General features: G+C 47.7%; 1 protein-coding gene across 2 annotated transcripts; it reads right to left on the reverse strand.

Moving 5' to 3' along the window:
- Nucleotides 1-29: 29 nt before the first annotated feature.
- LOC117429518 (bridge-like lipid transfer protein family member 2) lies at nt 30-27,633 on the reverse strand. 2 transcript variants are annotated; one of them, XM_058997917.1, is made up of 40 exons: nt 27,019-27,633; nt 26,291-26,415; nt 25,065-25,200; nt 24,641-24,690; nt 23,901-24,060; nt 23,498-23,616; nt 23,162-23,222; nt 22,622-22,832; nt 22,241-22,364; nt 21,745-21,869; nt 20,920-20,987; nt 20,587-20,723; nt 20,344-20,462; nt 19,124-19,317; nt 18,580-18,877; nt 17,774-17,979; nt 16,030-17,164; nt 15,591-15,782; nt 14,967-15,169; nt 14,075-14,193; nt 13,596-13,816; nt 12,934-13,124; nt 12,061-12,160; nt 11,619-11,818; nt 11,065-11,347; nt 10,573-10,730; nt 10,150-10,356; nt 9,698-9,797; nt 9,065-9,247; nt 8,432-8,553; nt 8,078-8,233; nt 7,400-7,521; nt 6,831-7,011; nt 6,448-6,534; nt 5,137-5,247; nt 4,738-4,873; nt 4,260-4,384; nt 3,994-4,095; nt 2,772-2,906; nt 30-2,223 (listed from the first exon to the last, which is right to left on the reverse strand). In XM_058997917.1, exons 2-40 carry the CDS (start codon nt 26,350-26,352, stop codon nt 2,038-2,040), a joined length of 6,825 nt encoding a protein of 2,274 aa, XP_058853900.1. In that variant the 5' UTR covers nt 26,353-26,415; nt 27,019-27,633; the 3' UTR covers nt 30-2,037. The 2 variants fall into 2 exon arrangements, with proteins under 2 accessions (XP_058853900.1, XP_058853901.1); XM_058997918.1 differs by having other exon boundaries at nt 22,622-22,829; nt 27,019-27,632.
- Between the last annotated feature and the right edge of the window lie 360 nt (nt 27,634-27,993).

Below are 27,993 nucleotides of genomic sequence, written 5' to 3' on the forward strand. Positions count from 1 at the left end.
GCTTCTGAGCTGGAAAAAAAAGTACAGTATTGGACAAACACACTTACTGGTTTATTTACAAAGATGAAAGTGGTTTACATGCATGGTGACAGACAGCTTTCCCTTCCTTATCCATTCCAGACAAACAAACAAATTATTATTTCTTTTTGCAATGCTAAACTGTACTCAAACAGGCCCGTTCAGCGGAACCTACAGAATGCACAAAGAAACCATTATGTTTACAGAAATATTGGGCAATACTTTGCTTTAAAAAGTGCTGTAGTGTTAAAAGCCATTCTCCCTCGTAAGCAACACATTGTATCAAGCGGTTATCTGGGTCCAGTGAAGAGGGTCAGGGGGCTTCTGTAAATGCTGTCGTCTTTGAAATATTGCACGTCGGGAATCTTTCTAGTCAATAAGGTGCTTTGACAGCCCGATGCCTATCTAGAATAACCTCCCTGCACTCGACTAAAACCTTCCGGTGGATTTTTGAACACAAACATTTTTAATTTGCTTTATAAATTGGGAGGGATGGCCTCCTCATATGAGGTCATCATGCATTTGCATCTTCCATGTGTCTCCGTGTAAAGACTAGAAGAGAGTTTTTTTATCCGTCCCCATATGAGGTCGCCATGCTTGAAAGGGTTAACAAAAAGTACAAAATACTAAATTATATTAAAAACAAAACATACTGCAAATCTAACCAAAAAGTTGTACTATACCATAACAGAAACAAGCGTACTTCAGATGAAAGCATTCAAATAAAGTGTAGCAATTTATATTTCACCGTCTCTCTTTTGAACCGTTAGCCCTGCTCCTATCATCGCAATAGGCAGAATGCATCAGCAAAGGGCCGAACAGTAACACGTGGCCAGCTATAGGTTAGACTGAATCTTTCTCCTCAGCCTCACGCCTTCTCATATCACATGTTAATCACGTTTTTATATCCTAAATCAAAGACAAGCAGACAGCAAGAGCTCCCAGGCAACTCTTAGATACAATACCGTTTAAACAGGGTTTGAAGAATACTGTGATCTGAAATATCCACACGGGGATATGGGCAGTGAAATCACTTTTACAGCTCTGTCTGGGCGCATTCATTAATGCAGATCAAGCCTTCGTAAAAAAAAATATATATATATATATATTATATATAACATCACACTGCCAAACCTTACCTGAAATAACATGTACACCAGGATGTATTAATAATATAAAGGGATGGAAATATGACTCCCATTGTATAGCAGTTTCATCCATTCCAGGTTTTACTACAAGCTTGATCAGCCACAGTGTATAGGTAACACGCCCAGGTGTGTCTTATTAATAAACTCATAGTAAAACCAGGAATGGATCAAACTATTAGGCAATGGGAGTCTTATTCCTATCCCTGATATCGGTCAAAAATGTCAGTAATATTTTAAATCTATATGTTTTGACCATCCTGAAAAGGTGGAAGTTAATACGTAACCCAGTGAGCATATCACTACAGCACAATACTTTATTGTGTAATATTAAATCTATTAATACACACATTTCTTCTGTATTATTATTATTATTATTATTATTATTATTATTACTGCGGTACAAACCCAGGTGTTAGAATATTAGCTGTTCATGGTTCTAGGCATTGTCATTTCAGTTCACCTTGCTGAATGAGCAGGTCTGGTATTACATTTATAACCCAATAGAAGAAGCCCTGCTCTGTGCAGGACAGGCAGCCCAGAGTACAGGAGGTTTAGAGTCCTCTACCCCCCCCCTATACCCCTCCCTCAACAGGAATGTATATTCCAGTGTTATCTGTCAACTGATTTTGACACACAGTAGTTTTAGCAGCAGCTGCTCTGACACATGACTGACAGCGCGCCCCAGCTCCAGTGCAGTGCAGTGCAGTGCAGTGCAGTGCGATACACAAGATTATTCCTGATGCACGGTTCAGGGGCACAATGACGAGGTATCAGTAAGAGATTCCAGAGCTGGCTGGGTCAAACAGTCTCTCCGTTCTTCTCCCTTCCTCGATCACCCCAAGTTCACTTATTTATTGTTTGGTTTTGCTTTTCATTTCCGCCGGCTGAAGATGGACTTCTTGCTGGAGGTCTTGTCCGAGGAGCTCAGCCCGATCAGCAGCCGCGCCTTCTCGTCCTCTTCCTGTTGCTGTAGGTTGGTGTCGGTCTTGCTGTCGGACACCTTGCCCTTCGTGTCGGATCCGGACGCCGGCTTCAGCCTCAGCTTCTCTTTAATCACCTGGGGTGGGGAGAAGCAAGTGCAGATTACAGGGGGACACCAGATGGGAGGGGGTCCCCTTTCTGTGACTGGAGGAATGCACAGTACAGGGATGTGAGGGGGTCCTCTTTCTCTGTGACTGGAGGAATGCACAGGGATGTGAGGGGGTCCTCTTTCTCTGTGACTGGAGGAATGCACAGGGATGTGAGGGGGTCCCCTTTCTCTGTGACTGGAGGAATGCACAGTACAGGGGTGTGAGGGGGTCCTCTTTCTCTGTGACCGGAGGAATGCACAGTACAGGGATGTGAGGGGGTCCCCTTTCTGTGACTGGAGGAATGCACAGTACACGGATGTGAGGGGGTCCTCTTTCTCTGTGACCGGAGGAATGCACAGTACAGGGATGTGAGGGGGTCCTCTTTCTCTGTGACCGGAGGAATGCACAGTACAGGGATGTGAGGGGGTCCTCTTTCTCTGTGACTGGAGGAATGCACAGTACAGGGATGTGAGGGGCTCCCCTTTCTCTGTGACTGGAGGAATGCACAGTACAGGGATGTGGAGAGGTGAGATACCTGGGCGACGAGTGCCTTGCGGCTGTCCCTCTTCACCGCCATGGCGAAGTCCAGCCAGGTCCAGGTGTTGTTGTGATACTCCAGACAGGGCAGCACCAGGTTCAGATCCCTCCAGTCCACGCTGCTCTTCTCCCCCTGCACACACACACACACACACCACCAGACACTGAAACTCTCCACTCACTGCACTGGGATCTCCCTACACAGTGCTGGAAAATCAGAACTACATCACAACATCAAAACACGCTCAAATCACAATTCAAAGAGACAACTGTAAGACACCAAGCCAAGCTGCATGCAAACATTACGGCGAGTGCCTCCTCCTTCTTCTCCTTCTGTGTGCAGTATATTTGTCTGCTATACCTAGTTTCTTGTGGTTTTACCTTAATAACTCACAGCTCCTTCTCCCTAATCTCTTTCAATATCGCCACACAGAAGATATGCTCCTAATATACTTCTACACTAAAGTAAGTCAGTGAGTGAGGGAGTTTTATGGGAAGAAGTTCACCAAAAGCTGACACTGAGCTAATAAATAAATAAAATAGCAATAATAATAACATGTGAACTGTAACAGGTGGCTCTCGTTAGGCAGGATGGTGAAATCCCCAGGAATGAAGTCAGAAATCTCTTATGACTAAACAGCTTTGCGGGTGGCGTAAAGGGATTGGACGGAGCAAGGGTTGCCATGGCAGCTAAGCAGACGGATTGGATCGTGTGTGTCTCAGCCAGATGTTACTCTCTAAGCAGAAATCATAGGACACAGGAGCACTACTATACATCACAGAAAACAAATGTACACAGAGTGTACGTTTATGCAATGCAGACACTTCACCCTCTGTCTGAACTAAGTAGGGACAATCTGCTGTTTTATTGAGTAATGATGCTTTCCTAATTAGCTGCTTGGTGATATCAATCTGAATAGACGGTATACTGCATGCCTATTTGTACATGTCTGTCTCACATGAGCGTTACGATGGACAAACGTGATGGCTCAAATCAAAATGAACAAATCTCAAAAGCGAAATGTTAAATGCTGTCCATATTGCAAAAGTAACTGTTCATTATTAAAACGAGAAAGAGATCAGTGGCCCTCCGTGCGTCTCTGTGCGTCTGTGTGGCTCTGTGTGTCTGTGTGGCTCTGTGTGTCTGTGCGTCTCTGTGCGTCTCTGTGGCTCTGTGGCTCTGTGCGTCTCCCTCCACAGCACAGCGCCCCGACACTGACCTTGTAGCTGACACAGAGCGGGACCTGTGGGATCTTGATGTAGATGAAGGAGTTGTTCATGGCAGCTCTCTCCTTCATCTTGTCGATATCGTCTACCGGGTGCTGTGCAGGAGAGAGAGAGACCACAACGCATTACAACTGAAAACACATGGCACAAAAAAATATATATATTGATTTAAATCAATTAAAAAAAAATGAGATAATAATGTCCTTTAACTTAGAAAAAGGAGCAGAAATGCAATCTATTTTCAGTATTGAAAGTGTACCTCAGGGGGCTTGCGGAACGACCTCCTGACCCCGGCAGTGCGGTTTAACCCCTGGGTGACCCCTTTGCTGGGCCCCAGCGAGCTGACCGTATCCTCTGTGCTGATCAGCTGCCGCGGCTTCACCCCTGAAAGAGTGTGAGGAAACACAGTGAGAGTTAGCTGCAAAGGGACACCAGCATCAAACTTAAAGCAGCCAGCTTCACACCCTCATCTTAAGCTGTTTAAAAAAGAAAATTATGCTTGTCTGCACTCTTTCACAGCAAAGGCTTTCTTGACCGTCCAGTTTATTTAAGTCTACACTTCACAATAGCTGTGCACTGGTTTCACTTCAATTAAAAGAAGGAACGGATTAAAAGTATATGCAATAAGATCAGGAAGGACCAACCCTCCCACCGTATGTATTTCATGTTAATCCACAGCATTGTTATTTTAAGACAGTCCCTTGAGCGACTGTCATAACCCAGGCATCAATGCGTACCAGTGGTGACGAGTTTGGACTTGTCTTCCTCATCCCCCACCTCCTCTTCATCGACGTTGCGCCCGGGGAAGAAGAACCCCATCATCCTCTTGAAGAACTGGTACATCAGCTGGATGGTGAGAGGCACCATGTTCACCTGCCAACACAAACCCGGGCTGAAACAAGAAGGGGCACGGGCACCAGAACCCCACTGACCCCTGCAAACCTCTGGAAGAGCCTAGCGAATACTGCACACACCGTCACTATTCTGCACTGAACGTGGGAGACAGCAGGGACAATAGGCTGGGTGATATTTCCACACAACATACTGAGCTAGATTATCCCGGGTTAAAATCCTGTTACTGAATCCCCCAGCTGTGCTTGTAACCCCCCGACCCCCCCCCCCGGACTCGTCCTCACCTCGAAGTGCTCCTTGACAGAGATCCCCCCCACTGGGGGTCTCACTTTGCTGAAGATGCGTAAAGCGAGCTGGCGTCCGGACTGACAGGGGCTCTGAGGCCTCAGCACCACCTGCAAAACAATAAGACAGCTTGTGTTTAAAAAGCTCTGTAAACTCCGTGACCACCCCGCAGACCTACGGACGTGTAGATTCTCCCCAACTCGCAGTTCATTCATTGGTTAAATGTTTAATACAATCGTAATGTTCACGGTTCATTTTTTTTTTTTTTGTTTCTACTGTGCTGAAGCGAAGACCAGGATGCATATTTCTGAATCCTCATCACCCAAAAGCATTCTTGCAGCAAAGTTCAAATCTCAGTTAAGATTGCACATTTAGAGCACAAAAGCAAAGCAGCTGTATAACACTGCAATATTAAACAGTCAGGGGACTACAAGGGGGTCTGTTTCTACTGCACTGGACCTAAAATCAGTATCCCATGGGATTTCATCATTACATTTTTGAAAGGTATACCTCTAAATGTAATTTATTATCAGTTTTTTTACTAGTCAAGCAACCTTACTTATTGCATTTTTATATCAAAATATTTGTCCTTGATTCCAAGTTTCTTGTATATACATTACATAGACCAAATTGGGAAATACATAAACTGCCAGATCTTAACACTTCACAAGGGAACAAAATACTTTTTTAGGTCCAAGGAAGGTGCACCGAGACAATATTACAAATACAATACATACCCGAACATGCTGCAGAAGGGGAAATCAAGCAAAGGAATGTTAATAAGAGTCAGGAGACAAGCCCAGGTAGGGTACATGCTGGTTTTAACTGATGCAGGGTGTTTGAGATGCTGTGTGCTTTTTCACACCAAGCTCAGTACTTGTTTTATATTAGGAGTCCTGTGCTTTGTGTATTGTTACCATTTGTAAAATGCCACTGTTGCACAGCTTGACAAGTTTGAGAAGAAATAACTTTGAAGCATTCACATTCAGAGATGTTCATTACTGGTTTTGAAGAGGAATTCTCATGCTAGGTTATGCAATTACAGGGATGGCAATAAGACTCCTATTGCATAGCTGTTTCATCACCAGCTTGATGAGCCACAGTGTACAGGTAACAAGCTCAGGTGTGTCTTGTCAAACTCTCAGTAAAACCAGGAACGGATCAGACTGCTGTGCAACGGGAGTCTTATTTCCATCCCTGAATTATTTAACTATTTTCAGACAGTTGGAGTTTGCATGCCTTGATCAGCTTAGTTCTGAGGAATGGCAATGGGCTGCAATGTGGGGGGAGGGGGAGGGGGTGTCATGTACCTTGTAGGAGGCGTTGGGGAGCAGGTTATTCATGGTGAACCAGCCCAGCTCCAACAAGTGCTCTGCTGTGTCGTCCGACTTGTTCAGCTGCAGAACAAAAAACACAAAGCAAGGGCTAAAGACAGACAGAAAAACGAGAAATCGAGATTTAAAGTCGTCCATAAACTAAACTAAAAGAAACATTTTCAAAATGACAAAACATTTCGAATAGAAGTCTCAATTTCTTCAAGAGAAAGTTTCTCATTGAATTTAAGAAGTTCCTTTCAGTATTTCTACAGATTTAAACTCAACATGTGCTACACAGCTTCGAAGCCCAGCCCCTCAGAGGAGAGCTCTATGGTGCTATGTGGAGCCCCTGCCCGCTGCGCTGTGTCCCGGTTTACCTTGCTGTACATGAACCTCTGCAGCTCCAGCTCGGCGATGCCCAGCTGCCCGTCCTCCTCCGTGAGTCGCCAGCGCGCCTGGGCGAAGTAGATCTCCGTGCGGCGCGCCACGCTCACGTCCTCCTGCTGCTTCCGCAGCTCCAGCTTGTTGGCTCTCTGCAGCTGGAAGTCCTTAAAGCATCTGCAGGCAGAGGAGCAGCAGAGTCAGAGGGAATGGGGCTGCCGATGCACTAACGAACCAGCAGAGTCTATGTTTTTTTCATTTCATTTGTTTTAATTTAGAGTGCCCAATTATTTTACCACTGATTTTCTGGAGAACGAAGGCCAGCCCTGCAGGTGTCTGCCCTTGAGCTCACTGGGCGCCTGTCCAGCAGGGTGTGCTGTAGCGTGATGAGGAGGAACAGTCCCTGCCGGTTTTGCTTCCCTCACCCGTAGGAGCGCCACAGCCAATGCGACGCACCCTTCGGGAATCCCCAGCGGAAACTGGTGACTTGGCACAGCCAGGACGCTCCCCTGCACTTCCCTGACTGTACCATGATCCAGCTGTATATTATCGCTAGTGCTGTTACCTGATGAGTATATTGAGCTCCTCGCTCTTCATCTGCATGTCTGTCTTCTCCTGGTTCAGCTGATTCTGCAGTTTCAAATTTATATCGGAGAGCTCTTTGTTCCTGCTCTCATCCTGCAGGGACTGAATGAAGGAGGGTTAGGGTTAGGATCAGAGAAAGAGCCTCACATGCACCGCTATAGTGCTCTTTAAGTAATACACGAAGGAAGAGTTAAAAACAGCTGTGCTATTCAGATCCAGTGAACAGACCCCAACGTGAGGATTTGCATTAGAGCACCCTTTTAAAAACTCTCATCTTTATACTGTACTTATGAATGGTTATCCCTACAAAATCAAATATACTTTTTCTCTCATTCTTCGCATCTTCTTACATTCCACTTTTCTTTTGCCTTTGGGAAAATCCGCATTTCATACCCTGCCCCTGATCACCCACTATTAACAGAACGATAGGTGCTGTTTAAATAGGAGGGATATAACAATATCACCATCTACAGATTAAAACACACTCGCACTAGCTGAGTACATGTGTCTGCTTGACTTTAGCTTTACCTCATACTCCCCCTGGATAATGCACAAATAGCTTTTCTGCTCAGGTTACTTTGCTGTAATTAAGCCCCTGATCCCCACCCGCCCTGCAGACAAAGCCTTTAGGCAGAGTGGAGGAGCGCTCGCTCGGTACCCTCATGTTGGAGTAGATCTGTTTCTCCAGCTTGCGTATCTGTGCCACGTGCTGCCGCACTGCCTCCTGCAGGTGGAGGATGCTACTGCGCTGCTCCTCCGGGTTGCTGGAGATCTCCAGCTGGAAGCGAACCCGCTGCTTCTTCTCACTGTGCTCCTGGAGAAAGAGCAACAGGAGCGTTAACCAACCGCTTCAAAACACTGCAGCGCTGACTCACACATGCTGTTCTCAACACATTCCTACCCCCCCCCCCCCCCCCCGGTTCTGAAATCACTGCGCTGGCTTCTCCCATAGTGCTGACTCACACACGCTGTTAATATTCCAGTGTAACGCCGGTACAGGACGGGACAGTACCTTGCGTTTGGGCTCCACGTGCAGCAGGAGGTTGTTGACGATGTCCAGGATCATGGCGTACTGCACCGGATTGGTTGAAATCTCCAGGTCGTGGTGGATAAGAGTAAAGGTATCGACCGCTCCTGTAAAAACAGCAACAACAACAACGGCCAGAAATCAGACTGGACTAGGAGGCTGATACACTTTGAAAGGGGAGGCACACAGCACAGCCTTTTCACAGTTAAAATTCAAAGACACTGCTGTGCAACAGGACTCATTTGAACTCTTGAGCTTTTCACTGGTGTGTGTGGAAACGAATGTCTATCAGTGTGTATCAGGGGACTGTCCTGTTTCTTTAGAGCGGGTCTCAGTGGTGGCGTGTGCGAGCAGTACAGGGCACACTCCTGTGCTGTACAATCCTGATGCTGTGCGTGTGTCTGAGTGCCTCTCTTGAGCCTGGGCGTGTGTCTGAGTGCCTCTCTTGAGCCTGTGCGTGTGTCTGAGTGCCTCTCTTGAGCCTGTGCGTGTGTCTGAGTGCCTCTCTTGAGCCTGTGCGTGTGTCTGAGTGCCTCTCTTGAGCCTGTGCGTGTGTCTGAGTGCCTCTCTTGAGCCTGTGCGTGTGTCTGAGTGCCTCTCTTGAGCCCGTGTGTGTACCATCCTGTTTCTTGAGCAGGTCCTCCTTCTCGTGCTCGTCCCCTATCTGGGGGGGTTTGATCTGCGTGGCGAGCTCGGGGTCGATGTCGTGGCTGTAGCCGATGTAGTACATGCGGCAGCTGCAGCGTGAGATGATGCGCTGGACCTGCGGGGTCTGCGCTACCTGGGCTGGCTGGTTCCAGTCTGGAAAAAAACACACACACCCCCCAATCACGTCTCCGTCTCGCTGCACAACATCTGTTTATTCCACTTACTGTAAAACCTTTATTTTATTTAAGTAAAAATGTACAGTAAGTTACTTAAATCACAGAAGTCTAAACAAAAATCTAGCTTTTGTAGTTACTTGCATAACAAAACTATTTTTGCATTAGACAGCAGTACCATCACAGCATTTAAGCAGTAACTCAGGGATAGAAATAAGTATTGCATAGCAGTTTCACCCATTCCACATTTTAATGCTAGCTTGACGAGCCACGTGCTCAGGTGTGTCAACTCACAGTAAACCTAAGAATGGATCAAACTGCTGCTATGCAATGGGAGTCTTTGTATCCATCCCTGTCAGTACACCAGCCAGTAAAAGTGAAGCAGGGAGGCAGTGAATGTACCCGGGGGGCTCCGCTGTGCTGCACTGACCTGTGGTGGTGCTGACCATGCCCCCGACCGCCTGCCCGCTCTCCATCAGCTCCAGCACCGAGTCCAGGTGCCGCTGCCGGTGCTCCTCGATGTTCTTCACCTGGGAGGAACCGAGGGAAACCAGCACAGGTCAGAGTCAGCCTGCACAGCTCCCATTACTGGAGCTAATACAGCATGTGAAAACCCAGCGTGCACAACTGCAGTACTACATGCATTCACTATGAAAGCTAGCGGAAGGGCACGCAGACTCTTCTTAAACCACTGCTGAAATTTCACATTTAACTTTACACTGCTTTTAAATGCATGTGCCCAGACACAAAGAAAGAGAGAAAGTGAAAGTTGAAGAAAGAGTAAAGAAAAAGAAAAAGCAAGCAAAAAAAAGACAAGAGAAAGTGAGAGAAAGAAAGAAAGGATTGAAAGAAGAGAGTGACGGATGTGTTGTGGCGCCTGACCTCAAGCCAGAGCTGCCAGTCCTCCTGCTCGGAGGGGTTGGGCTCCATGGTGGCGAAGTACTGCATCCCGTCGAGGAGGCAGGTCCAGGTGCTCTTCTGCTTGAGCGTGTCGCTGTACCAGGCAGGGTGGTGCTGGCACTGCAGGAGCTGAGCCTTAGCAGCCGATACCAGCACGCAGCCAGCCGTCTCTGTGCCACGCAGCATCATCTGGGAGGACAAGCACAATCAAACCCAATACAGCCCCCGCAGAGTCTGCATGAATTGCCTTATCTTTTCATAATCTGTGCTGCAGTACTGTGGGGAACTTTTATAAGGGTAATGAATTGCGTTCTGTGAAACCAGACTCTTATGCAAAACAAAATAAAAGTTAAGGTCTCAAACACAGCAGCTGGTCTGGGGCATTCCAAGGCGCTGTTTCAGTACCTGACAGTTGACCAGCTCGATGAACCAGTTGCGGTTGTACACGTCGTCGGTCTGACAGGCTGCGATGCCACACAGCTGGTCACTCACGCCCGAGTCCTCCTCCGTGAACACGACAAACTTATCGGTCTCCTCTATCAGCTTCTGCAGCATGGAGGTGCCTGAACACAACAACAAAGACACTCAGGAAGACTTCTAGTGGAAACGTTTGTCACTTCAGTCATTTAGTTTCTTTTAGTAATTATAAATTCAGCACTGTTGGTGGTTTAATACTTATGGATGACTTATACCAAGAATATATATATAACTGCATACATGTTTCGCCCTGTTTGGGGTTCATCAGTGCAGTGTAACTGTACTCCGACTAGTGACTATATAACTATGTGGTCAGTGAGTGGAAAAGGCTCATTGATTTTTTGTGACTAACAGAATACACACAATGCTGAAGTCACGTCAATGTTTTTCCAGTGAATGAGTGAATGCAGGAAGGCCCACCTTCCAGGCTCTTCTCCGTTCTCCCGGGGGGTGCCGGGGCGGTCGTGGTGGGTGTGGGGCAGTAGCTGGACAGCGTGCGCTTCAGTTTCTTGGCCTGGAGCTCTGTGTCGATCCTTAACCCCTTGAGCGCCTCGGTGGACAGGTTCCTCTTGAGCACCGCGGCCTTCTTGTAGCCGTCGTACAGCCCGAAGGCGATGTTGCGGTTGGGGGTGGTCCAGGAGGCACGCAGGTCCACCAGGCACAGCTTGTGGGTGTAGAAGCCATTCCCCTCCTCCTTCATCTCCTGGGAAGGGCAATGCAAGGGGATGGAAATAAGACTCCCATTGCATAGCAGTTTCACCCACTCCAGGTTTTACTACAAGCTTAAATTAGCCCCAGTGTATAGGTAATGAGCTCAGGTGTGTCTTATTAAAAATGCTATGCAAATGTCTTCTTTGCATCCTTGTTATTCTAAACTGATACACACACAAAATGAGTTGGTTAAGAAACTGGTCATTGAATTGATTTCCATACCAATTCTATCAGACATAGTAACATCATAACAGGTTCCGTACCTCCTCCATGCGGTTGCTCTGGCGCTGGTAGCTCAGTGAGGACAGGCTCAGCAGGTGGGTCTTGTTGACCTGTGCGTTGAGCTGGTGGTCAGCGGTCTCGTCCCAGGTGGAGGCCATGAGGTGCACGGTCACCTGGCTGAGGTCACTGACCATCTGAGTGATGTTCCACTCGGAGATCAGGCGCCGCATCACCGTGCCAGCTGAGAGGGGACAGGAGAGAGGAGAACGTTACACATTGCACAAAAAAACTACTTGCGATTACAAATGTATTTATGATCAAGTAACTACTTTAGGCACTGAATTTTTTTGAAAAATAAAACTTTTAGTTTATTATCATGTAAGGTTACTCCAGTGTCAAGACAAAAACTTAAACTATAAAGCGATCAACATTCGTGGCCGTCATTGGCCAGATTTTGGTTGTTGTACAGGATGCGCCTCCTACCCTGAGGGATGAGTCTCTGTGTTCCTCGTGTGAAGACGTGCCCCTTGCTGCACTCCACCTGTATCCCACGCTGCTGTGCAAAGGATGCCCAGTAATGAACCTGGCAGGGAGAGGAGAACACACATTAAAGGAGTGCTACACCTGTACAGGTAACTAATCCTTCTGGGAGTGCACAGGACGATTCTGGATCACTATGATGTTTAGGACATATCCGAATTGACCATACCTTCAGGGGTATCCCCTTACATAGAGGCTGTTTTAAATGGAGATGCAGCTGAATCTATTTCAGAAAACATTACGACAGTATTATAGTCATCTGAGGGAAAGCTTCAGTGTAGGACAGATTGTGTGTGTGTGTGTTCACGTGTGTGTGTGTGTGGGTTCAGGTGTGTGTGTGTGTGTGGGGGTACAGGTGTGTGTGTGTGGGTGGGTACAGGTGTGTGTGTGTGGGTTCAGGTGTGTGGGTGTGGGTTCAGGTGTGTGGGTGTGGGTTCAGGTGTGTGGGTACAGGTGTGTGGGTTCTGGTGTGTGTGGGTACAGGTATGTGTGGGTGTGGGTACAGGTGTGTGGGTACAGGTGTGTGTGGGTGTGGGTACAGGTGTGTGGGTTCAGGTGTGTGGGTGTGGGTACAGGTGTGTGGGTACAGGTGTGTGTGGGTGTGGGTACAGGTGTGTGGGTGTGGGTACAGGTGTGTGGGTGTGGGTACAGGTGTGTGTGGGTGTGGGTACAGGTGTGTGTGGGTGTGGGTACAGGTGTGTGGGTGTGGGTACAGGTGTGTGTGGGTGTGGGTACAGGTGTGTGGGTGTGGGTACAGGTATGTGGGTTCAGGTGTGTGGGTGTGGGTACAGGTGTGCCTGGCTTGTGTCCGCTCACCTGTAGCTGTGGGAAGGCTGCCGTGTAGGAGAGCTGCTTGTAGTGCTGCCCCAGCTTCTTGCGGCTCGGTTTCAGGTTCTGGAACAGCTTCCCCCGGCAGATGGGCCGCGACACGCTTGTCCAGGTGGCCCAGAAGTTCTGCATCCAGCGCAGCGTGGAGCTGTAGAGCAGGATCTGGGGCTGGGACACCTCTGGAGGACAGAAGAGCAAAACCACAAATCAACGCGTTGTTTCTTCTTGTTGCACAGTGTCTTCTGAAAGCACATGCTTTGTCAAATCTTGGGTTTCAGAACTTTGCTTGTTTTGGTGTATTATTCAAATGAGCAGGTGCCAGGAGTTTGAACAATCAGGCTCCTGGCAAATCTGAACTGATCATAATTCTCAGCACAGCATGATGAAATCATACTTGAGTCTGAAGGTTTACTAAAAGGAGTGGCACATGCAGCTATACAGGAGGAACAACTTATATAAAACTCCTGGGTCCTGATCATTTAAATATATCTAATTGAAGGTAGTTCTGAAACCCAGGAACAGGTGCAGCAGGGCTTGTGTGAATCTAAGCCCCTGACGTATCATATGAAGATTAAACAAATGAAGATCAGCCCAGTGTGTAAGAGGTCGTCTCTGGGGTCCGGTCCCCCGGTTCTGAAGCACGTGCTGACCTTCCCGGTGCTGGCTGAGGTCCATGGTCATGGACAGGTTGAGGTTCTCTGAGCGGAAGGCCCGGTAGGAGTCGTGGGGCTGACCCGAGGTGACCTCAGCGGCGAACCCCGGAGAGCACAGGGTCACGCCGTGGTGATCGTGGGGGTTCCCGTGGCACAGCCACTGCAGGTTCAGGGTCATGCACAGGTTGGGCATGTGCAGGAAGCAGCAGTCATCATACCTGCCAAAAAAAAAAAAGAGAGTTTCCTTGCACTAGGCTGGAAAGGGAAGTGATTTAATTTGACCCGCTTAGAAACAATCAAACTGCTTATCAATAGGATTGTGGACCTGTTGGTTGCTGTACGATTATTTACTCCAGTTTCTGCAGCTCACAGCTCAATGCAGTTACAATACCGCGTGTATACCCCAGGACCCGAGGTACTACAAATCTTTAACAGTAGCATCAGAACATTGGTTCTGCTGAAAACCAGGCCCCTACTTGGAAGCGGTCCTGACGTTGACGTCCAGGTCTCCTTTGAACAGGAACTGCCCCGGAGTCCAGGTGTAGTTCAGCTTGCTCCACTCCCAGTGCATGTTCTCTGTGGTGTTGTACGGGTCCTGCAGACACAGAACAATGCACAGAGTGTCAGCGTGTCTGAGCCAGGGGAAAGCACAGCACAACTGCAGTACTGCTACAGTAACACAGCGCTTATCTATACAGTAACACAGCGCTTATCTATACAGTAACACAGCGCTTATCCATGCAAACCTTACAGGGGTGACCAAACCAAAGATCGGGTGCCAAATGTGGTCCTTCAGAAAAATCGAATATTAGACTTTTACCAATTCTTACATGTGTATGATTTGATTTAATGGTGTACGGTTTGATGTATGATTTGTTCAAACTCAAATGTAAGCTTTAAAATTTATATCGCCATTTGTTTTGTAGCTGATTTGGTATGTCTGTGTTCTGCTGCTGCTGCATCTGTCTTCCACAGCAAATGAGATGCAAGCATCAATGGGTTCTTGTCCTGGTTAAATAATAAATCATTTGAACTGAGCTCAGCTGCATGCAGGCTGACCTGGTCAAGGTGCAAGCACTGACACAAACAGCATGTCCTCTGCATGACTTGGAAATCCCCCTGGTGCTGCACGCAGTCCTGGCTTTCAGAACTACCTTCAGTTAAGTAAAACGATCACAAGCCAGCTGCAATGAACAAGTCACATTAGTAACCCTACAGACTCTGGTGTGAATCTGTGAGAAGTGCAATCACTTCACAGCAGATTGACTAGGAGCCTGATTTTTCGAACACCTGGTCATTTCAGTAATTTACCTAAACAAGGAGAGTTCTGAAAGCCAGTGGGAGTTACAGTGCTCCCTGCGACTGTACCTCTGTGGCGAGCTGGTGCAGGTTGGCCTGGTCGATGTCCATCACCCAGCGCCCGTGGAACAGCAGCCGGCTCTTGTCCCACCAGGCCAGCGGGGGGCTGGGGTCCACTGAGGGCTTGGTCAGCAGGTCCACAGCCTGGCCAATGAGAGTCCAGGCCGGGTCCCAGCACGGGCCCCACACGATGGTGTACAGGGAGATTTCCGCTGGGGAGGGAAACGAGAGGGTCACAGCCTGGGACTGCGCACACAAAACACACACAAAGCACTTGACATTGTATGCACTTAAGTTATGATTCTTAACTCACAGAAACTCCCTGTGGAGTGAAATAGCAGACGTCATGCTTTTATCAAATACTTTTCTTTGGGAAGACACGCAATACATGTTGCCACAAAAGACAGATTAAATAGAAGTACAGTACAGAGTCTAGTATTGGAAGCCTACCAAGCGGATTCTCAATTAACTGGCCCACTATCTTGTATTTTGTATTTAACTCGTGTTCGGTGTTAATTTGAGTAATTTGCACGCTACACATGTTCAGGCTGGGCAGTGCTTGGCGCTTGCAGCAGCTTTGAGTTGCAACGAGTCCTTGGAAGCGAGCGTTTGTCACGGCGCGGCTGCACTCACAGTGGAAGTCGTGGTAGAATTTGAGCGGGGGCATGTTCCTCTCCACGACCACCTCCCCCCAGGGCTGCCCCAGCTGGACCCTCTGCCTGCGCCGCGCCCGCGGGTGCCCGTCCTGCTCCGTCCCGATCAGCCGGCCGGACAGGGTCCAGTCCCGGATCTCGAAGAGATAGCGAGGGTAGTCCCGGATACGCACTGCAGACACAAACAACGTAACTACATATACACATATACATATATACATATATACATATATATATATATATACCAGACACTGTGTCACTGGCCTGCTGTAAATCTTTTCTGGACTGCTATAGAGAGCTCCAAAAAAAAACCCAACTAGATTTTGAAACACTGCTTATAAAAGACACATGGAAAAATAATGGAAAAAAAAAAAACATTAAACAAGAAATACAAATCCAACAAGCAGGAGATCACTCACCCAGGAAAGCGGTCAGGCTGAACTTGACCGCCCGGCACCACTGGATGACCAGGGGCAGGCTGTCGCGGGGGAGGGGGCTGATGGGGTCGATGTCATTCATCTGCTCCTTGACCCGCTCGGGCCCGTGGAAGGAGCGGTCAGCCAGCGCCACCACCTCCAGGTCGGACACGGTCCAGGTGAGCAGGGACTTCCTCATGGGCGTGTTGCTGTAGAGCCGGCGGGAGCGCTGGATGTAGATCTCGATGTTCTTCCTCTCCAGCGAGGTGTACAGCTCCTCGATCTTGCGGGCCGGCAGGAGCTCGCCGTGCTGCTTGCGCAGGTCCGACACCTTCTTGTCCAGCAGCTGCAGCCGCTTGGCGCTCTCTTTGCTCTCGTCCTTCATCAGCTCGTAATTGTCCCGCAGCTTGATCTCGAAGACGTCGTCCAGGAACACAAAGGAGAACTGGCTGACCCTGAACACCAGGTCCGGGGGCAGGGGCTCGGGGCCCTCCCTGGGCTTGCGGTGGAGGCTTTTCAGCCACTTCTGGACGTTGATGGCCTCGTCGATGGTGCTGGAGAAGTCATACAGGTAAGGGAACTCCACGGACAGGACGGGGAAGGTGAACACCCAGACACTGTTCTTCTTGGTCAGCAGGCTCGGGAACTGGTCCCGGTGCAGCATCATCTCCTGCAGCTCGGACGCCATCCGGACCTCCGCCTCCTTGAAGGTGAAGATGTTGTTGCCATCCAAGTTTAGGACCACCTCGGGGGTCCGCGCCTCCACGCTGCTGCCGTGGCGCGCCAGGGACAGGCTGTCCAGCTGCAGGCTGATGAAGTTCTTCTCCGTAACGAAGGCGGTCAGCCTGGTGGATTTCAGCTTCAGGTAGATGCTCAGGATTTTTTTTCTGGCTGCTGCTGCAGCTGCATGACCCTCCTTAGGGGTCAGCGTTGGCGGCTGATCCGCCTGGTCAGCTGCGAGGGCTGCATTCTCCTGGTCAGCTTGGTCGCGGTCCTGGTCACCCAGCGCAGCCCTGCTGCTTCTCCCCACAGTGCTGGCCAAGGTCTCCCCGCAGTGCAGCGTCTCCAGGAAGTGCTGGTAGAGGAACATGTGGTCTCCTGGGGTCCACTGCACAGCCAGCTCCTGATCGCACTGGATCTAAATGACAAGAAGCACAGTTCTGGAAAAGAACTTTTCAGAAAATCGAAGATCCCATTTTCAATGAATAACCTGGATCTCCAATTAAAACATATATACAGCATATATAGATATTGGTGGCAGGGACCCTTTACACTGTACAATATACTTTCAACAGTCTTGAAGATTGAAATAATGAGGAAGCATTGTGTATGTGTGCAAGACACACTTTGAAGAATGGATTAGCCTAAAACTGATGTGTCTGTCGCCAAGTTTCTTTAACTCATGATTGATAAACTGTGAATCGAAACTCAACACTGACCACATTAAGACCAGCAGGAACGTTTGTCATTGAATTTATGAAGCTTCTTTTAGTGTTTGTATATTTCGCTCTGCTGAGTATTCAATAGTGTTCTAGCTTGCAGTGTGTAGCCGAGACATGCTTTTGTTTTAGCAGGTGCTCCTTGTAATTTGATTAGCTTGTTTGTATTTGAACTGTGTGTGTGTATGTTTTTTGGATTGTATTATATGCCATCTTCTTGACCAGGTCTCCCTTGAATAAGAGATTTGGATCTCAACTGGGCTCTCCTGGTTAAATACAGGATCACTCAAACAGTCTCTGCTCCTCACCTCCAGAGCCCAAGTGCTGGTGTGGTACGACACAGCCAGGGAGGCCAGGCTCACGATGGGGGCCGCGCTGTCGGAGGCTTTGCAGCACGGCTGGATGTTCTCTGTCAGGGACTTCACCAGAGCCAGGGACAGCCCCCGCACAGACACCTTGGAGTTCTCTACACTGCACAGGGACGTGACCGCATCGACTCGCAGGGCAGAGGCACCTGGGTCACACGGCACGGAGGGGGAGAGAGAGAGAGAGAGAGAGAGAGTGATCAATACCAGGGGACGGAAATAAGACTCCTGTTGCACAGCAGTTTCACACATTCCAGGTTTAAATAAGAGCTTGATTAGCCACAGTGTACAGGTAACAAGGTGGTGTGTCTTATTAAAAAAACAGGAATGGATCAAACTGCTATGCAATGGGAGTCTCATTTCCATCCCTCAATATTATTATTATTATTGTTATTATTTATTTCTTAGCAGACGCCCTTATCCAGGGCGACTTACAATTGTTACAAGATGCAGATACAACTCCGATCTTTGAGAAAAAAACAAGACAATTCCCCTAAAACAGCGATCAAGTTATGTAACATACATTTCCCCCGCCACAGCTATGAATAAAACAAATATTAACAAAAAACTTACCTCTATATCCTCATAGCTCCAATATGTCTAACTTTTTTTTTTTTTTAGAATCAGCTCATTATGTACAAAATAAATAAATCACAAGTGGAAACTGAAGGTAAAGAAAGTTCTTCCAGATCACGCTACGAATTAGTGACTCACAAATGGAAATGTATGAAGACTCCCATAGCCCTCACCTGCAACGTTAGAGAGCGCAAACACGTTGACATCCTCCAGGTTGAGATCCAGCTTCCACAGGACCGGGGGGTGCCCGGGCTGCTCGGGGGCGGAGTTCTCCTCACACACGGGGGCCGGCTCGGGATCGGGGTGACCTGGTGAGCTCTGGCCAGGGTCCTGGGACAGCAGGGACAGGACGCGGGACAGGCACTGTGTGCAGGTGTCAGACATCTCCACCTGCAGCCCTCTCACGCTGGAGTCCAGGAACACAGTCTCGGGATGGCTGGCCGACTCCAGCTGGGGCTTGTTGCAGTGTCCCTGGGAGAAGGGAACGCACAGCATCACCACAAAGGCTCCTTAATCAGCATTACACGGACGGAAATAAGACTCCTATTCCAGGTTTTAATACAAGCTTGATTAGCCACAGTGTGTGTGTGGGGGGGCAAAAAATATGAATGTAGACCTTAAACATCCAGGGTTAGTTTGCACAGTTTTATTTTGACTTCTGAAGTTTCCCCAGGGAGCAAACCACTTTGCGAACCTGTCTGCCAGCCTCCTCCCTACCTGCAGGTTGAGGGAGTCCAGAACTAACGCCTCCCCCCAGACGTGCTTCCCAGGGGGGTGGGGGGCCTGCTGGATGTGAGAGCCGTCCCCCACGCGCCACCAGAAGTGGTCCACGGACAGCGTGGCTCGCTGGTGCAGGCTCTGGGTCTTCAGGTGCTGGACGTCAGTGGAGATGTCCATGAGGTGCTGCAGGTCTGACAGGTCAAAGGCACGTTACCCGTCATGCTTAATAACAAGCCCAGCACACACGAGGAAACATGTTTCCAGGCACAATGCTTCCTCCTGCATGCCGGAACAGACCTGGGTTCTACTTTGCGAAACATGTTCAAGAATCATTTTGCTTTCGGCCAATCAGGAGAGACTCTGTCAGTCGTCGATCATGTGACTGTGCAAGATGGGGACCTACTGACTCGTGTATGCTGGGCTTTAGGAGTCCAGTCCAGTCTAGTCCTGGATGCTACACCAGCTTTAACAGGTATAATGAGAGGATTAAGTGCTTGGGAACCTGGATAGAGGTTTAACTGGTTCTATTTAACAATTATAAACACGGTCCATTCCAATCCCAGGACCTGTACCAACCACGTCCTCATGGGTCTAATTCAACACCTGGTTCTGCTCAGTTTAATAATTAGGGACATGAAAGAAGATCATGTCCCTAGTGGAATGGATGGAAGGAGCCACAAGCGAGGGCCACTGCTTTTACACAGTACAATCTCCTCGGTGGCATTTGCACTGCGTATCGCTGAATTCCATTAATGTTTGGTCAAGACATTAAAAAAAAGCTTTAGTCAAATTGGCCAGCCGTCAGAACAAAGCTACAATGAAGCCTTTATTCAGTCTGAAGGAAAAGGTTATTCATATTGAACCCTCGCAGCTAATCAGGCTGGGCTGGGTCTGTTTGTAAAGGAGGTTTGCTTTTGTTGTCTTTTAAAAAGCACGACGGCTCCAATCCCAGAGCGCATTTCTACACTGACCTAGTTTCGTGAGAGGTGTGTGGAAATTGTTCAGGACAGCGAAAATGAATTAGTTGGCTACACTAGCAAAAGCAGAACTGGAACAAAGTGCAGCTGGAAAACGTTTCAGGGAGGGTTGTGCATGAGGGTACTTTCCAAGACTATTTTACATGATCATGCAAGTTCATTGTTCCAGCAGAGAACACTGGGTTATGAAATGCTATTGACGCCTGTGTGATGCGGTTATATACAGACATACATACATACCTGCAGAGGCAGAGATGAACCCTGCAGCAAACGGTGGAGTGTCACCCAGCTGCACAGACACGTTTACATTGGAGACCGAGGTCTTAACCATGATGGGAGCGTCCAGCCTGGGAAAGCTCCTGCTCGGTGGAGCAAAAAGGAATTCAGACACGCCGGTTCAAAATCAGATTCAAACACTTTTGCAATCAGCTCAATACATTTACATGATTTTCTGCTCGTTCACTGATATCAAACTCCTCTCACCTCCTCTTCCTCTGAACAGGTTTTTTGTGTAGCTGTTTCCATGGGAACAAGTTCAGCCAATGAGAGAACTCCTGATGCCGGTAGTGAATGATGCAGGTGTTCACAGTGACTGACCCAGACACGTCCAGTGAGGTTGCCTGAAATAAAACGGAGCTGTGGAACTGCCATATGGGCTTGGAGTTCCTTACTGGAGAAAATCAAGGGAGACAATGACCTTTCAACTCTGTTAACTAACTCCACCTGCTCTAGCAGTGTAGAGAACCACAATGAATGAAAACAAATAGATATATATACATATACAAGTCTGTACATAATGCTATAGAACTTGCTCACCTGCAGTGCTGCTTTGAAGGAATTCAGACAAAGGATCCTCTGCCGGCTCTGAGACAGCAGCAACCCCTCTGAGGAGAGAAGACAGAGGGCCCTCTGAACAGAGCTGGAGAGACAGGCCGTTCTGTACCTGGAACGCAGCCAGCTACAGCAAAGCGCAAGGACGTGCCGTCTGAGGTGATCAAAGAGAATCTCGCAAGCGCGTGGCTTAAACAGTGTCATGACGATCGGAGCCCTCCGAGGGGCATTCAAGGTGTCTCACATACTTACTCAAATCAAAGAACTGGGACTTATCAAGTACTAGCACAGATGGCTCCAATTATTAATCCTTTGTTGTTGATGGCAGAATGATATAGAAAAAGAATGACACAACTTTTCAAAAAAAATCTCTGAATACTCAATAGCATACGAGATTAAGGGCTCTATTCATACAATTTAACGGACTGTTTTAAGCTTTTTTTTGTTAAAGGACTTTTTGTACAGTTTTTTTTAACTGTTTTAGGGAGAGTTAGAAGTGTATTTTCTCTTTAAACTAAAACAATGAAGGTTAAAAAAATAAATAAATAAAAATCCTCGGAAAAAGTGATTCAAGTTTTGAATACAGGGCTGGAAATCGCAGAGCAGTTTCCCCCACCCCAGGGTTTACTACGAGCTTGATTAGACGCAGCGAGTACAGGCAACAAGCTCAGGTGTGTCTCATTAAACTCACAGTGGATCAAACTGCTATTAAATGGGAGTCGCGTTTGCATCACTGGAATAGGGTCCCACATCTTTCCAGGAGGGTTTCTGAGAGAGCCCCTCCCTCACTGGGGCTGTGTTTACACTGACCTTCCACCAGGAACTCCATGTTGGTCTGTGGCAGGCTGATCTCGGGAGTGAACCCTTTCAGTGGCAGCTGCTCCTCCTCCCGCCCGTAACGAAACAACAGAGACTTCAGCGTCCAGTTCAGGTGCCTGTAGGGGTAGAGAAGCTCTCAGCCAACACAGCAGCAATGACACCCAGGGATGGAAATAAGACTCCTATTGCAGAGCGGTTTTACCCATTCCAGGTTTTACTAGAAGCTTGATTAGCCAGTGTACAGGTAACAAGCTCAGGTGTGTCTTGTTAAACTCACAGTAAAACCAGCAATGGATCAAAGTGCTATGCAATGGGAGTGTTATTTCCTTTCTTGACAACATTATTAATAACACAGGAATGCTGATGTTATTTGATACTGCTGAGAAATTACATTTGGGCTTTTTTTTAGTAACTTTGATCATTCCTTCGCCAGCGCTGCTCTGGCAAGGTCACACGTTAAAAGCTACGCTGCGGAACGTCTTCGTACCTCTTTTGACTGTTCATGGACAGCGTCACGTTGGTGTTCTCCAGCTCCACGTTCACCTTCTGCGGGACGTAGCGATGAAACCTTCGTAAAGCTGCCGAGTGCATCTGAGAATCGTTTTCCGTTTCTGAAAACAAAAAACGGATCTTAACAAACTCCGCACGTACAAAATGAAGAGGTTCCTTACATCCCCGGACTAGACGACGACTAGTGGGAAAGAAATTCCTAACCAAGTTTCATCCCAATTGGAGCAGCGCGTGTCTAGGTATGTTTCAAACACCACAGCACCCCCCGTGACCTCCCCGTTTTACAGTTACGGAGGAAATGCCTGAGCACAGTCACTTTTTTTTTTCTCGTGCTCTGGCTGAGTGGGATCTCCCTTACCGTCCGGGCTCGGGCGCTGGTTCTGGTTCTGTGGGTCAGTCCTCTCCGTGCTGGTCAGCGCGCGGAGCAACTCGCTCTGGAAGAAGCCCTCGTGGAGCTCTGCCTGCAGGGTCCGCACAGAGAGGTCCAGGGAGACGGGCCGCACCTCGGGAACGCTCAGCTCCGCAGCAAGGGCCAGGCTCAGTGACACCTCCGCCAGGCATGAGTCCTGCTGAGCAGCACCAGGGAGAGAGAAGGGGGCGGGGAGAGAGAAGGAGGGGGGAGAGAGAGCGAGAGACAGAGAGAGCGAGAGAGAGAGAGCGAGAGAGAGCAGGACAGGGAGGGAGAGAGAGAGAGAGAGAGGGGGAGAGAGAGAGAGGGGGATGGAGAGAAAGAGAGAGATTCAGGAGATGGGAGAGATGAAGAGAGAAAGATAAGAAATAAGGAAAGATAGGGAAGGGGAGGGAGAGAGAGGAGAGAGTTTCAGTTCAGTCATTTTAGACCCTATCATTCTGATTAAAGGCTGTAAAACTACATTTACATACATTTTTACATACTCACCAGTTGGCTGCTTTTCAGTACTTTACTGCTTAGCTGGCTGACAGAGAACTCACAACCCAGCCTAGAGGGGAGAGAATAAAGCAACATTATGAGCAGAAACTACGTTTTAAAAACACAAGATACACATTTAAACCTTTTTGTGTAGATGTTCACTGTTTAAACTATTATATGAACGAAAGCTTAACACAGGTTTAAAATCCTGTTTGTTTTATAAAACGAAACCAAACAAGCAGGTGGTATACCAGTCAAGCACTCTCGAGCTGTTATTTTCTCAGTTCTGTAACTGTACTGCATTCAATAACCATGTGAACCTTCCCAGCCCTGCTCTTTTCTTACCTCTTTCCATCGCTGTCCAGCAGCAGCGCGATGGAGGTCACAGTCATGTGCCAAAGAGACTCTGGTACACAGAGATTCAGCACCATGACGTTGATGGAGTGAACATGAAGCGAGACCCACTGGGGGCAAGACACAAAATCAATTAAATAGGGTTTCATTTTCAAGCAAGCAACAGAGCCCCATCCCCAAATCAAATTGCTACATTGGCTTAGCTGATTCAAGCCCATCCCAAAAATATATTATATAGCTATTCAGTAAGATAACTAATATAATGGCTTGAGCAGTGTCAGGTTCACACTGATTCCCTCATCTTTCCCACACCGCAGTAACGGGCTACAGTTTTCAGTGGCGTTATCTTTCCAGGACCCCCAATCAGTGAAGGCTGAGGTTGTGGACACCTCACCTGGGACAGGGTTCTCAGCATGGGGGTGCTTCCCGACAGCTTCCCTGGAGCCTGCTGGCAGCCCGCCTCCTCTCTGGATAGCGGGGCTTCCTGGGGACAGAGCCCCTGCTGCAGGTCGGCCCGGACGCGCACCTCCCCCACGCAGAGTGCAAAGTAGCGACTGAAGGGGGGGGAAGCGCACAAACACACAAACAAACACAGTAAGAGCTACAGGCCAGTGTGGAACATCCCAGGGCAGAGCTACGAAAGGCCAGAGTGACTTAAAGGGGAATACATCGGCCCATCACCTGGGTTACAATCTAAATTCATTTGGTTAATGCTCTCTGTCAGTTGGGCCATTACAAACACTCAAAAAATCCTCAACTGCTGTTGAAATTGGCAGTGGCGGGCATTCCAGTTGAAACAGGTCAGAGCAAAAGTCTGTAAATGCCTCTCACAAGTCAGCCAGGAGATTAGCTGTTGAACAACACAACAAATAAACAGGATGAAGAATAATCAAATAACAGATGTCGTGTTGGAACACTCCCACTGCATTCCAAGCCACTCCAGGTTTTACCGTGAGATTTATCACTTACACTGTGTACACTGTAGTTATCTGAGCTCATGGTAAAACCTGGAATAGATCAAACTGCTGTGGTGTTTGTACCATCTCCGTGTTATCGATGTGGCTGAAGGCATGGGCGGGTTATGCAATTAAGCAAGTAGAAAGAGGGACAGGACAGGCTAGATTTTATACTCACGGCAATTCCTGATTAAAGAGTTTATTGGAAATCCATATCTTGTCAATTTCCTGGAAAAGAGATGAAATCGCAATAAGAAGATGATAAGACAAGCTGCTAAAAATACAGTTCAATAAAAACTGTTGTTGTGTATGCATTGATAACAAGGGGGCTTGACATTACGTGGGTAATATGTGGTTGTGCTGCATGCAATGAGCAAAGGAGACACGGAGAAGTGTTTTCTGCTGACTAACCTACTTTCTTAAAGCCAGGTCCTGTAAGCTGTGCTTCTTTAAGTTATCCACTTCCATGACACCATGCATCTTAAAGGCTGCGTCCAACATTTCAAGTGATATGCACATTCATGTTATTATAACAGAATTATTAGTGTGAATGAAACGATTAATCAAACCAAGAGAAATGACCACTAAATGAAAGCACACACCAGAGTCTGCTGCTGCTGCTGCTGCTGGAACTTGATGCTGATCCTGTGAAGGGAGAACAGACCCAGCGACCCGATCTGCAGATCTGCCTTCAGTTTGCTCTGAAAGAATTGGACAGCCAGCCGACACAGAAACCACCTGCAGAGGGGGCAGGAGCAGGGATGGAAGTAAGACTCCCACTTCATAGCAGTCTGATCCATTCCTGGTTTTGCTCTTAATAAGTGAGCTTGTTACCTGTACACTGTGGCTAATCAAGCTCACAATAAATCCTGGAATGGGTGAAACTGCTGAGCAATAGGAATCTTATTTCCTCCCCTAGAGGAAGAAAGTGCATTCAAACCTGCGTTAAGCACCACCTGTATATGACATGTCTATCGAGACCGCCCTGATGAAGTGTATGCAGGGTTAATCAGCATTCTCATGAGCAGGACCATGTGGATAAACTATTAGTGCTCAGCCTTGAGCTGGCTGTAAAGGCCTGGACTAGCCTTGACTTTCAAGGGACAGTCTTGTGCATCACTGGAGTACACAGTCTGCAGTGTGCTGGCTGCAGTTGCCGTGGGCATGCGTGTGAATTTGCCGATGCAGAAAACTCGTTTCTGATTCCACCACCATTTCTAACAGCGACAGCGACAACACAAGATTGTGTGTTCGAGGGGTCGACTCAAACTCCCTCCCAGCCCGCACACTCTACTCCCCTTCAGAAACCCCCCAGTCTGCTCTCTTTCACCTGGGCAGCACGTGCTCAGCGCAAGTCCCTGCAGATCTCTGTGCTTACACGTGGAAGGCAGGCAGGTAACTAGAAGAAAGCTCTCAGGTTTCAGGTGGGAGCGACTCGACACACCTTGATAGAAAGGCTTTCTATTCTAGATCCTGATAACATGAGTCAGCTTCCAGTTACTTTACCAGAGACCACATTCTAATAGACAGCTACCAAAGAAACAAAACAGAACAGGTTGTCTAAGCAGGTTAGATTCCTTTAAGGTGGTTTCCGCTGGGTGAAACTGCTATGCAGGAGTCATGGTCTCCTCCCTGCTATTTAGAGTACGAATTGCAATCTGATGGTGTTCCTGGTCTAGCGCTTCTTAATTGCAGCTTATAAGTGTAGATAATGTAAATCCTCTATAATATAAACAGTGCAGTGCTCAGTTCAGTGCATATTTGAAACCCTATCAGTAATACGCCTTTAACATGTCGCTAATGTACAGAATATAAAAGTGAATGCTACCTGAGAATGATGAAAACAGCCACCAGCAGCAGCGACACCAGAACCAAACAGACCAGCGGCATCCTGGGATAGAAGAGGTTCCTGTGGAACTGGAACTCCACATTCAGGGCAATAGCGGTTTGGATCTTGGAGTACAAGGGGTTAAATAATTACTCCAGAAACGGGATATATATATATATATGTGTGTGTGTGTGTAACTAGTATTGCAGTTCATGATAACGATGCTAACACAATGCTTTATCGCATAATGAAATGTGAGGTTTATATCGGATTTAATTCCAGAATCTTTCTACTTGTTGAAACCTGACATTTTAACTGCACCCCCCCCCCCCCTTTTGATTTTTTTTTAACTCAGTAGTGTTTAACAATGAATTTTCATCAACAATAAAAAGTTGTTCTAATAATAATAATAATAATAATAATAATAATAATAATGTATTAAGTGAATATTCTATAAAGTTACATATGTTGTCAAGTAAATGTTAAGTTTTAACTGGGATAAGTTATTACTAGGGGGTCGCAGGTGACACTATAACAATGAACACAGCACTTTCCTTGTAGTGCAGTTTACAGAACACCCCAGGCTCACGTGTATTATTATCCCCTCCTCGTCTTATTATTTACACCACGTACACTCCTGTAAAAGCCCGACTTACAAAAAAAAATACATAAAGAAAAAAGAAAAGAAACGAATGATTGGGCCACAAAATACTGATGCATGTATTTACCTAAAGGTCTTTGCTCATGATCACTTCTTCCCCCCGGCTGGGTCCCATGTGCACACGGTCCCTCTCCTCCCTCCTCGTCGCTGTTTTTATTTCAGCCCTGTTGCTGCTGTTTGCACAGCACGGCTTGTCTGCGGCTCTCGGGTAAACTCTCGCCCGGACTCTGACAGCTCCACAGCTCTCTGTCTGACTGAGGTTGAGTCCTGACTGTGCCAGGTGAAAACTCAAACCTCTCCTCGCCCGGGTCCCTCCTGTGTGCTTGCAGTCCCGTCCCTGCGTTCAGCGGCAGCACCCAGCACTCGCTCCCGACCCGCGGGGTGTCCGGTTCTTCCTCCCCGGGGTTCTGTTTGCAGACTTCGGGTCGAGATCCTCAAACAACTCCGGGGATTGTTGGAGCGTTCCGCGTTCCGGTAGTTCTGGGGCAAATGTGAACCAGCCCGGAGTTGCAATATCAAAAAACAAGCAGAAATTAGGGAACAGGCCGACTGTAAGCTTACCAGGCGTTGTTTGACAGACACACACTGCTAGAATATTTTATTTGCGTAGTTTTGTAGATGCAACAAACCCGTTGTTTCATCACACAAGTGTATACATTGCTGTAAATATAAACTGCTTGAGAAGAGGACCCTGCAGGTGCTCGATGTGGATCTATTCTTTCACGTGACTGGCCATTCTAGCAGCGTGACAGGTTATTAACAGTCTGGTCTATATAGTCAAGGGGTGCTTTATCTCCGTCAGCCACTGCGTGTATATCTGTGCCACTAAAGTCTCCTATCTGTCTGTCTATTTTATAATGCTTAATGTTTTTTTTTTTTTCCACAAAAGTTTTGGCAGGGCAAATTCTCAAACCTTGAGTTCACACCAACTATTTCAAAGAAAATAGAAATAACATTTTAAAAACGTGACTGAAGGTGCTGTATCGCTGAGTCGGGATGCAGATCACGATTGAGAGGTTGTTGAGTATTGTGACGATCAAAA

Source organism: Acipenser ruthenus, chromosome 24 (assembly GCF_902713425.1).
Source record: "Acipenser ruthenus chromosome 24, fAciRut3.2 maternal haplotype, whole genome shotgun sequence".
NCBI classification, from domain to species: Eukaryota; Metazoa; Chordata; class Actinopteri; order Acipenseriformes; family Acipenseridae; genus Acipenser; species Acipenser ruthenus.

Coding starts and splice junctions, on each gene's coding strand:
- LOC117429518 (XM_058997917.1), bottom strand. CDS start 26,352: ATGCCGCTGGTCTGTTTGGTTCTGGTGTCGCTGCTGCTGGTGGCTGTT. Junction 22,365..22,621: donor CCAGCGCCCGAGCCCGGACG/GTAAGGGAGATC, acceptor TTTTGTTTTCAG/AAACGGAAAACGATTCTCAG. Junction 13,817..14,074: donor AACGTCAGGACCGCTTCCAA/GTAGGGGCCTGG, acceptor TTTTTTTGGCAG/GTATGATGACTGCTGCTTCC.